Source organism: Molothrus ater, chromosome Z (genome assembly GCF_012460135.2).
Source record: "Molothrus ater isolate BHLD 08-10-18 breed brown headed cowbird chromosome Z, BPBGC_Mater_1.1, whole genome shotgun sequence".
In the NCBI taxonomy this organism is placed as follows: domain Eukaryota; kingdom Metazoa; phylum Chordata; class Aves; order Passeriformes; family Icteridae; genus Molothrus; species Molothrus ater.
In genome coordinates, this window is record NC_050511.2 from 54,800,561 (window position 1) to 54,812,689 (window position 12,129).

At 38.4% G+C, this 12,129-nt stretch overlaps 1 protein-coding gene across 8 annotated transcripts in view; it reads right to left on the bottom strand.

Annotated features, from left to right (window-relative positions):
* Positions 1 to 12,129, bottom strand: part of CSNK1G3 (casein kinase 1 gamma 3) — a 68,062-nt gene that overhangs the window by 16,026 nt on the left and 39,907 nt on the right. For all 8 annotated transcript variants that reach the window (XM_054517871.1, XM_054517875.1, XM_036403024.2 and 5 more), the window contains 5 exons: positions 10,795 to 10,943; positions 9,336 to 9,570; positions 2,262 to 2,347; positions 2,046 to 2,130; positions 12 to 160 (listed from right to left, as the gene is read on the bottom strand). In XM_054517871.1, coding sequence (XP_054373846.1) covers positions 12 to 160; positions 2,046 to 2,130; positions 2,262 to 2,347; positions 9,336 to 9,570; positions 10,795 to 10,943 — 704 coding nt within the window. The remainder of the gene's footprint in view (positions 1 to 11; positions 161 to 2,045; positions 2,131 to 2,261; positions 2,348 to 9,335; positions 9,571 to 10,794; positions 10,944 to 12,129) is intronic.

Sequence of the window (12,129 nt, forward strand, 5' to 3'; positions counted from 1 at the left end):
ACTGTACTCACCAACTGTTTGCCAATCCAGTCGTATTCATAATCAAACATATAACCTTTCTGATCAAGTAAGTCTGTGAAGAGCTTTCTTAAGTAGTCGTAGTCTGGCTTTTCAAAAAAATCTAACCTTCTTACATAACGTAGGTAAGTAGCCATTTCCTCTAGAAAAATAAGAAATATATACATATGCCATTATCTGTTTTAATGGAACTCAAAAAAATCCCCACCACCTTATTTAATTTTAAAGCAACTTGTACCTCTCACCATAAAACCTGAACAGTTGTGCACCATGAATTACCAGAAAGAAAAGTTACTTAATGATGTTCTTTAAAATGCCACCATATTCTGAGATATACTACCATATTCCAAACATATCCTAGCAATTTATACCCCGCTAACTTTTCCTTCATGCTACCTGTTGAGATCTTCTATTCAATGTTATAATTCTAATGCACAGTGTGCAAAACTGTGTGGAGAGAAATGCCTCTACTTTCTTCTTTCTTTCCAACCAATTTTACAGAGACAAGACTAAGAATAGGTAAAGAAAGGGATATGCCACATAAAGCATCAGTTTTGTGTCCCCAAGTCCTACTCTGGACAGGATTTCCTTTCATTAGTAATGAGCTACTCTCAGCAAATCCACTTTGCCTATCAATGATATTTTGATTACCTTTCAAGGCATTCATTTATATTTTGGAAAAACCATGTCCATGTCATACATGTCCCCTGTTCCAAGCACTTTTAACTATTACAACTTCTAAAAAAGGTCCTATTTCTTTCTGTCCAATTTTCCAACACCTCATTGATTCTCCTTGTAGTTCTAGAGACCTAGAAGTGACACCTGAAACTTTTAAGTTATTTTAAATATTAGTTCAAGCTGTTTCTAACACAGCTTGTTTTTAATAGAGGTATGATACCAGATTTCAGGTGAAAAGGCTTGCAAAATTTTCAGTGTGAAGGTACAAGCGCAGACTAGTTGATCACTGTAAGTACACATAAAGTATTTTTTTAATGTTTCCTTTAGAAGAATATATTTGAAGAACAGCAGCATTAGCTTACTGCTGCTTCAAAGGATAATTCTTCTGTCTGGGCCCAGTATTGTTTAACTTATCCATCAATGATTCAGACAAAGGGGCAGAGGCCTCCTCAGCAATTTCACTGACAACACAAAGCTGGGAGGAGTGGTCGATAGCCCAGAGGGCTGTGCAGCCCTTCAGAAGGACCTCAGCAGCCTGGAGAGATGGGCACAGAGGAACCTTCTGAAATTCAGCCAAGGCAAGGGCAGGGTCCTGCAGCTGGGGAAGAATAATTCTGTGCAGCAGCAGAGGCTGGAGGCCAAACCTTCTGGGAAGCAGCTCTGCAGAGAAGGACCTGGGAGTCTTGGTGGACAACAAGCTCTTCAGAGCCACCTATGTGCCCTGGAGGCCAAGAAGGCTGATGGAATCCAGGGGTGCATTATGAAGAGCAGGTCAAGGGAGGTGATCCTTTCCCTCTAGTCAGTGGCTATGTCCAGTTCTGAGTTCCTCAGTACAAGAGAGACATGGAGCTCCTGGACTGGGTCCAGCAAAGAGCTACTAAGTTGATCAAGGGACTGGAGCATCTTTCATATGAGGAAAGGTTGAGGGAGCTGGGCCTGTTCAGCCTTGAAAAGAGGCAACTGAGAGGGGACCTGATTAATACATTAATACATATAAAATACATAAAATACATCTAAGGGGTGGTTGCCAATAGGATGAATCCAGGCTCTGCTCAGCGGTGCCCAGCAATAGCAGGAGAGGCAATGGGCAGACACTGAGGCTGTGCCACCCAAACTCAAGGAAGAGCTCCTTTACTGTGCAGGTGACTGAGTACTGGAACTGCTTACCCAGAGAGGTTCTGGAGTCTCCTTCACTGTAGATATTCAAGAACTACCTGGACACAATCCTGTGCCACATGCCCTGTACTGTGATCTATTACACGTACTGTAGTTTTAAACCCCAGCAATCACCTATGCCAGTTTCATTTTATAAATCAAGACACAACGTTTTTATTAACAGCAGACATTACCTGGGAAGTTTTCACACAATACTTCTATAGGAGTTGCTCGTTTAGTGTCTCCAATTTTCTGGTAACGTTCCTTTAATGTATCTGCCTATGACAGAAGAACAAACAAGCTTCTGAAGTTATACAGCTTGCAGACACACATTCCAAAAAACCCCAAATATGTCAATAAAAAGCTGATGATCTGAAAACAGGACAGAGGCAGATATCAAAACCCACTACCTTTAAACCTTGCCAGGGAAGACTTCCTCTGAGAAAATACATAAACATATGACCCAATGCTTCCAAATCATCTCTTCTACTTTGCTCTGAAACAAAATGCAAATATTATTAGAAACTTCCATCTGTGTAATTTTACATTATATTTAGAAGACTAGCTTCCAAATTATATAAAAATAATTGTTAGGTATAAAGTACTTGAAACCAAACTGAGCATGTGGGGGCAGGCATTCTTGTGTACTACAGACTGCCTTAAGAACACAGCTAAACCCAGAAAAAAAGCAGATGCAGACTGCAGGTATATTCATCTCAACAGCACTTTAAGAAAATTATCTGGCTGAAAGAAATCATTCTCAAAAATGCAGAAGGATTTTTTTTTTTGAGCTACTGGAAAAACTTCATGATTTAGTAAACTTTATGATTTAATGAAATGTTAGGACCAAATGTTCATTGTTCTTGCAGTAAGAAGTTAATTAAAATTGATCAACTGTAGAATTATTTGGGGATTTAGATTACAAAGGAGTCTGGCCTCTTCAAAACTGATTCTTAATCTAGAACCTATAACAGCTCTGACAAGAGAGTACATGTACTAAAGGTAAGAATGACATTTTCCTAGTTTTGTTTGAGGATAAGTACTTGTTTAAACAAATTGGCTTCATTTGGCCTTTCTATTCATATTAAGAGCAGACTTTCTATTCATATTAAGAGCAAACCCCAGATGAGTTTCAAGTATTCATTGTGTGATAACTAACCTCTGCAATAATTAAGCACTATCACAAAACGACCAATACAATCAAGGATATGGGTAGTTCCCCAGAGAGCATTACAGATGGCTAGATTACAGTAAATTATGACTCCATGTGATTATGCTTTCTGTAGCCAAATAACTTTGACAACACTTTATACACTGTTCTTCTGAATTTAGGGAAATCCCAAAATAATTACCAATTTACATATCCAGCAAACACTGAAATTTGCAGAACTTTCACAGACACAGATCTTTGTCTTCATTAACCTCCCAGTCAGAATCTACACTCCCTGTAATCTCACTTTCCCCTCCTGAAAATGAAGTGAACTGGAGAAGAAGCAGAGTAATTTTATCCCTAAAAGAAATTATCTTATTGAAAGGTAGGGCACCAGTGACATGCTAGTAAGAGCTGCAGAGTATTTGTATATCCTTCAAATAGCTCTCTGAATAAAGCCACGTTATTCTTCACATAGACAAAATACCTTCTATTCCATATGCACACTCCCAACTTGGCACAAAACTACCAGAAATCCTTGATCAAATGTCTCTTCTGAAACAAAAGATTATTGACTACAGGATGTCCAGTAACTATGTATTTCCTATACACCTTAAAAGAGTGGGTTTTGGTGATTTTGACCAAGTTTTGATTACACATTTAAAGTTTTTCTAGCAGTTATGCATTTGTTATGACAATTTTATATACTATGGATCCTAAAATAACACTTTTTATTTAAGGACAACATCCTTCCTTACTCATACGTACTAACAGATAAAGTTCCAGGTCAACAGAGACATATTCAAAAATAACGTATAAGAGAATGTGAACCTGACAGCCTCCCTCTTTACTGAAAACACTTTTTTACAAGGGTCAGCTGTAAGACCATTCAAGCAACTCAGGAAATTATCTACACACTAAAAATATCACCCAAAAAAATTGTCTTATTACCACTATTTTGAGAGTTGAGTCTATAACTGTATCCTATATGCCACTGTCTCTGTAAACACAGAATTTGAGGACCTTCAGTGCTCTGTATATCTCACTGCATGAATTAAAAAATATACTACATATCACAGAACATTAAAAAAATGGTTGGAATGGAACGATTCAGGCTCTTTAGGAAGGAGAGGTAAGGGAGACCAGGAGGTAATGTTACCCTCCATGGCAATAGCAAGCTGAGTGCATGGAGTTTTGTCTGGGGATGGATGAGGAGCTGACTGAGCGCTATTGGGGACCGATTAACAGGAGGGCAGGGTTAGGTGGCCACAGGCACTCCAGCCAGGAAGACTGAGCAGCTGAGTCCTTATGGTGGTGCATCCCTCCCTCACCCCTTCTAGGCCACTGTTATCTGAAAAAAAGCTCATTAGGTCTCAGCTTGACAAACAGCACCTGGGCTCAGCTTCTCTTGAGTATATCAGAAACCCTTTGCTCCCAAGAGTCCCTGCTGTCTAACAAGCTCATGTTTTCTTTATGAACAGTCTTGGAAACTATTTTTCTTGCTTGCATAGCATAACATCCCTGTTCTCACACTTTCAACTGTGTGCCAACTCACACTGTGGCCAGGATGAAACATTATTATGACTAAAGCCCACTCTCTTGTGATCCTATAAAACAGTGGTCTAAAATGAGAACGTTTGAATTCTTCTGGACCGTAGCAGCTGAGACCAGCAACCTCTCTCTGAGCTGGGCCTCTCAGAGCCCACAAACTCCGAAGTTTGCTGTATTCAGACAACTGCTGAACAAAAATGAATTATAGGCCAATACCCTTGCTCCTAAAGGGCTCCAATCTTTGCACAATAAAGAGATGCAAAAGCACTTAGAGTGAGTATTTCACTGCCTTTGAGGGGAATTTTTTGACAGGTACTTTTGCACTGACTTTGTGTGCATAAACATACACATATGCTACAGCAAACTCTGGGAGAAATGCTGCTCTCTCAGATGTTCAGGTATCTGGGATATCAAAGTTAGGCTTGTAAGTAAGGTTAGGTTATAAGACAGTTTAAATGTTGTTGAGTGTTAATTCCTATGTTGAATTGTTAAGTTTAAGGTTTACGTAAAGGTGTAAGTTAAGGTTAAATACTTTTGAGTGCTGTTAAGCTTTTAGGCGGCATTCTTTTTTATACCTCCCCTCACTGTCCTTTTGTCACTTGTCACATGCACCTAAATAAACACACAGCCCTAGACAGTTCATTTCTGTTTTTATTGACTGGATTTTAGTAGTGGTTTGGATTTTCTCTTTTTCCTTGGTGTAACTGACTAGTAAGTATCAGAGTGAATCTTGCAAAGAACTTTGTCATTGCTTAATATTAAATCGGGGTTTTACTGATACCCTTGTTGATGATTTTTTAAGTGATCTCAAACACTCATTCATAACAGCTGTCTACCAATATACAGGAACCACCTCATGTTCACAAGCCCTGGTCCTCACAGGGGAACCTCAACCACTCTGATATCTCCTGGAGTGACAAGACAGCAAGGCATCAGCAATCCAGTAAGTTATCCTTGATGATAGCTTCCTTCTCCAAGTGACAGAGAATATAAAAAGGAGGATGTGCCATGCTGGAGCTCGTTCTCACCAACAAGGAGAGGCTGGTGGGGAAGGAGAAGCTCAAGGGCAGCCTTGGCTGCAGTGATCATGAAATGCTGGAGTTTGAGATCCTAAAGGTAGTGAGAAGGGAGCAAAGCAAACCCAGTATCATGAATTTCAGCAGATGCATCTTGGCCTCTTCAGGGATCTGCTTGGCAAAGTACCATAGGACCCAGCAGGGAAGCAGGGTCCTAAGAAAGCTGGTTAATTTTATTGAAGCATGAATTCCTCCAAGCCCAGGAGCAATGCCTTCCAACAAAGTCAAGCAAAAACCATCAGGAGGCCTGCATGGATAAGCACTGAGGTCCTAGATGAATCCAAAGAAAAAAAAGGAAGCATATAGAGAAGGGAAGCAAGGACAGGTAGTCTAGGAGGTATACAGAGAAATTGTCTGAGCAGCCAGAGATCAGCTTAAGAAAGCTAAAGCCCTGAGAGGATTAAATGTGGCCAGGAATGTCAAGGGCAATAAGAAGAGATTCTATAAGTAAGATGGTGACAAAAGGAAAACTAGGAAAAATGCATGACATCTCCAGAAGGAAACAGGAGACCTGGGATATGGAGAAAGCTGAGGCAAAAAAATTACATTGCACCACAGGTAAGCTTAGATTGGATCCTGGGGAACATTAAATTACTTTTTTGCTTCCATCTTCCCTGGTATGTATTCCAGTCACATTACTCATGTCACAAGAAGAAAAGGGCAGGGACTGGCAGAATGAAGAACACTGTAGATCAAGTTGGAGCCCATCTAATGAACTTGAAGGTGCACAAGTCCACGGGACCTGCTGAGATGCATCTACGAGTCTTTAGGGAGTCTCAGGCGAAGACAATAGCCATTACATCCACTACATCTGAGAAGTCATGACAGCCCAGTAAAGATTCCACAGACTAAAAGAGGAGAAAGATAATCCCCATTATTACAAATGGAAGAAAAGGAAGGCATGAGGAACTATAGGCCTGTCAGTCTCAACAAGGGCCCAGCAAGATCACACTGTAGATCCTTGTGGTAACTATACTGAGGGACATGGAAAATACACAGGATATCCTTGTCTCTAAACTGGAGAGACACTGATTTGACAGCTGAAACAAATGGATAAGGAATTAGCTGAGTGGTCATACTGTAAATCATAGTCAAGAATTCCCTATCCAAGTGGACACTAGTTCCTTAGGGGTTGTACTGGAACTACTGCGGGGTGACACCTTCGCTGGTGTCATGGACAGTGGAATCAAGAACACCCCCAGCAAGTCTGCCAAGTTCATCTGGCCATGTGGTGCTGTCAACAGCACCTTCCCCTTGAGGGAAGGGATGCCACAGAGGGACTTGGACAGGCCTGGGAGGTGGGCCTGTGTGAACATGACAACGAGAAGTGCAAAGACCTGCACCTAAGTTAGGGCAATCCAAGCACAAATACAAGCTGGACAGAGAATGGAAAGCAGCCCTGAGAAGGATTTCCATGTGCTGGTGGATAAGAGGTGGGACATGACCCCACAACGTACACTCACAGCCTAGAAAGCCAAACATGTCCTGGGCTGCATCCAGAACAGTGTGGCCAGTAGAGTGAGGGAGGGGATTCTACACCTCTGCTCTGGTGAGACCCCACCTGCAGTGCAGCATCCAGCTCTAGGGTCCCCAAGATACAAAGCACATAGACCTGATCAAGCAAGTCCATGAAGACATTCAGGCAGTGTCCCTCCCATGAAGGCAGTCAGAGAGTTGCTGCTGTTCAGCCTGGAGAAAAAAAGTCTTCAAGAAGACATTACAGCTCCTTCCAGTACCAAAAAGAAGCCTGCAAGAAAGCTATTCAGGAACATTTTAGAAGGACATGTAGTGACACAACAAGGCCTAGTGGTTTCATACTGAAAGACAATAAGTTTAGATTAAAGATTCAGGAGAACTCCTCAGTGTGAGAGTAGCAAGACACTGAAACACCTTGCACAAAGAAGCTGTCTCATCTCTGGAACTGTCCAAGGCAAATTTGCATGAGACTTTGAGAAACCTGATGTTCCAGCCTATGGCAACAGACTCAGAACTGATGATCTTTAAGGTCCTTTCCAGCCCAAAACCATTCTACGATTAAATAAGTTACCATTAGACAAAAATAAACACATCTTGCGTAAATATCAGACATGAAATCAAAATTCAGTTTGCTTTTCAAGTAATTACCAGTTTTACATTTTGGTTTATTTTTCTTAAAAGGTTTGGGGCAATCATTTATTTAAGGAGGAGTAAAAAATTGATTTTAAAAGGGGTTGTGCCACTGTTGAAAATGCTGTAATAATCAGAAGTCTATTCTGCTAGTGGAGATGAGAGCCCAGTGTCAAAAATGTAACAGTCACCTCACACTGACATCACCATTTATGCCTGAAAAATATAGCGGATGCTTCTTTGATCTGAAGAACCTGAGTTCCAAAAGTTAGACTTAGGAAGCTAAAACCCTACACTTGAGGTGCTGCACTTTGTTGCACTAAAGAGCAACAAAGCTGGTGAAGGGTCTGGAGCACATATCCTATGAGGAGCAGCTGATGGAGCTGAGGGTGTTTAGAAAACGAGGTCTGGGGGAGAGCTTATCACTCTCTACAACTCCCTGAAAAGAGACTGTACCAACACTGGCCTCTTCTCCCAAGGAACAAGGAATAGGACAAGAGGAAAAAGCCTCATGCTTGCCATAGGAAAGTTTAGTTTGGATATTGGGAACATTTGCTTCACCAAAAGGGTTCTAAAACATTCGAACAGGCTGCCCAGGGAAGTGATTGAGTCACCACTTCCGCAGGTATCTTAAAGCCTTGTAGATGTGGCACTTAGGGACATGCTTTAGTGGTGGACTTGGCAGTGCTGGGTTAACAGTTGGTCTCGATGACTTTAAGGATATTTTCCAACCTAAGTGATTCCTGGCTCTGCTTTATTGATAAAGCACCTTATTCCTGTCTGAGAAATGTGAATGGTTTCTCATTTGCAGTTTTAACAGCTATGCTTACAGTTAAACTGTAAGTATTGTGCAATGTTTTTATGATCAACTCAAAGAATAACCTAATAAGTGATTACCATGCAGTGATAAACAACTGGCTTACACAAATTCAAAGGGGTCAACTAACTGATTTCACTGGAAAACCTCTCTATAGCTGTAATAAACAAAGATCTGAGTACTCATACCTTTCTCAAGGTGAATTTATTCATTCAATAAAAACAACTTTTCTATTTAGAGATATCCTGTAATTTCTTTAGCTTGCTGGCATAACCTTTAATAACTCTGACAATGCCTTATTAACAGTGTAAGCACTAAAAAAAAAAAAATTACAAAAAAAATCGAGAAATCAGCATTATCTCTAAGCTGTTTTATTACTTTATGATGCATTTCAAAGAGATCAGAAAAGCAAGGAAGTATTGAAAATCCATGCTATTGCAACCTATTGACTTTTGTGTATTTATTAAGCACACCGATTTCCTGGACACTTCACCCTGCCATGGTATACTTATAATGTGAAGGTATTATGCTACAAAAAGATACACCACATCTTTCTTTTAAGGAAAGCTAACAAAGAGGACAATTCCCAAGACATGATCAAGATGATTAGCAATTCAAAAAAGATTATTCCCATAAACAGCATTTCCATAAGGCCAAACTATATTTTGCACAATACACAAAATTTGTAGTTCTTAATGACTACGGACTGACAAAAACTGTTACTTGAAAGCAAGATGGTTTTTGACAAACCACAGCTGTTTCTGTACTTAAAAAGCACACGTACCTTTTCCTAAATGTGTATTTATACTCATGTATCTAGCTGTTCCTGTAAGGCTCTTGTGTTCTCGATATGGTATGTGCTTCTTTGTTTCTGGATCTACGTACTCCTTTGCTAAACCAAAGTCTATAATGTGAATAATTTGCTGGGTTTTGCTTCCAGGTCGTCCTATTAAGAAGTTCTCAGGTTTTACATCTCTGTATATCAAGTTCTTTGAATGGACATATTCCATACGAGAAATCTTCAATAAAAGAAAAAAAAATAGACAAGGAAGTTTAATTTAAGCTTCAGATTGCCACATTAAAATGTGTCAGAAGCTAAATATCTTATATTGGCTTTATACATAGAAGAAATCACCCCTCCTAATATCTTAAAACGAAAGCAATATTGCTCTTAATGAAGTATCTCCCGGTTAAAGTCAACGAAAATTGTACACTTTTCCAAAGCAGATACATCAATTGTTGTATTGGAAACTTTCACACTGGACATTAGTCATGAATCTTGCACACAACAGAAGTTTTTGCCTCTCAAAACAGCTGGCACAAGTATGTTTTGTGTTCATGAAAAGTAAAACCAGAAATTATGTCACCAAGCAGTAAGCAGCAAAGTCTGATCTATTACATATTAAAGATATAACTGAGAGAAGCACTGAAAGCTCATCACTATGCATTCTAGCTGGACTGCTTTCTATCAAAATTTCCACATTCAGAAAAAGAACAGGAAGTATTACATAAAGCTGATCTCTGGACTTGTGAGGACTTGAGCATTTAAAAAAAAGAACTTGGCTATAAATAAGTTCAACGTGTCTGTACGTCTGTATGTCTGTAGCTGGAGTCTGTTATATAACTACAATCATGTTTTAAACAGCTATTTTTAACCACTACGGGTAAAAAATATCACTATTTAGGGAGGTGGAAATCTGGTAAATTTGTACAGCCTTATTTGTCCTTCTTTCCACTTCCACTCACCCTCAAGTCAGAACCAAATAAGGAATCATCAAAAAAGAGAATAATTCTTCATTTAATAATTTTGTGCTATAAATTCTAGAAGAATTTGGGGAATTTTTCATTTGTTTGTTTGCTTTCTTATAAGAATGCCCAGGAAAAAAATACTTATGCTATTTAGGAGTCTCATAATACAACTGCTTGTGTGGGCTAAAATTACTTTTATTTCTTTAAGGTTTTCTTTTTTGAAAGAGTATATCAAAATTTATGATTTTAGATTGTGATAAGAACGCAGAAAGCACAAGTAATTACATTCACTAAATGACTTGAAAAACTGAAATAAAGTAAATGAAAGTAATCTAAGAGTATTCCTGCTTAAACTGTATGACAAGAATTTTAAATACCACCAACATCAATTTAAAACTGAAGTGCAAATCTCCTAAGTGAAGTAAGCATTTAATCCATTGAAGACTAATATAGTTATTCTAGTGAACACTCAAATTAACATCTATTCTACTTACCAACTGTATGGCTATCATAAGAACGGTTTTAAGAGAAAATGTCCTACCACACAAGTCAAATAAATCTTCCAGACTAGGTCCAAGTAGTTCTAGCACCATGGCATTATATTTGCCACATGGGCCAAAATAATAAACCTGAGGTATTCCATCTGTAAAATGAAAATACAAAGTAACGATAAGGGATTAAGATTAAGGTACATAGCAGTATAATTCCTACCCAATTTCAAGTCGATCATAAGTTAAAAATACATTTTTCACATAGAAACAAAAATAAACCTCATAAAAACTACAGGTAAAAGACACAACAGGAATATTGAAGATAGTCACAAACATTTTAATGAAAAGGGTACTATTACATATTTGACTTGTGAAAGATCAAGATTTATATAAAAAGTTAAAATTAGAACCTCTCTATTAGTTTTGTAACCATAAATTGAAACAGGGTTTTGAAATGCTAAGAAGGCTTTAAATAAGCTCTTGTACAAAAAAAATATACTTAAATTAAACTTCTTAAATTAAGGCCATTTCTACCTTTAGGAATAAAAGCACCTTATTATCTAGAGAAATCATTTAAAAAATCGAAAAGCTATTAATGAACGCAAGAGTGTAATGATACATTCAGTCTGGACTTTATCGTTTTAAATGAACACCTGCCTTAGGAACAAAGGCAATCCAGAATTTTGAAAATACAAATAATTAAAGCCCTATGATCCAATTTTACTTCCACCTTTTTGTAGAATATGCATCGTGTGTCTACTTAACTAAAAATAACTTGATATAATTGCTTCTACTCATGTTGTACTTTTTCACATGCACGGGACATCTTCCTCATTCAGCAGAATAAATTTTGTTTGCTTAGGGAAGCAAGTTATTCCAGATCTTTGGGTTTTTGTTCTTTAGTACACATCCTCTGCTTCATTTATTCCAAATATTTAATACACTGAAAATGTATCATTTTCATGCGAGCTTTTTCTACAGTGTCCAATCTTTCAATAATGCACTACACAGAAGTACCAAACCTGTTTTCAGAACACCTTAATGAAACACTGGATTTCAACTTCATTCTCTGTAGGTCAAATGTAACCCTAATTCTAAGTGTTTTCTGCATAAAGCCTTCAATTTTTCATACCTTACTATAGAGACACACTGAGGGCACAAATTTGCAATGTACTGACTACAGCTTTGGGTAAAAAATTATGTAACAATTACTGTTTTAGCAAAATTAACATGAAATCAAAGCACCATTTTAAAGAGGTTTTTCACTAATCTCTTTTCCTACAAGTCAAAATATTTAAAGAAAAACCCCTAAAAATCCAGCTGTTCAGTTTTCAGAAG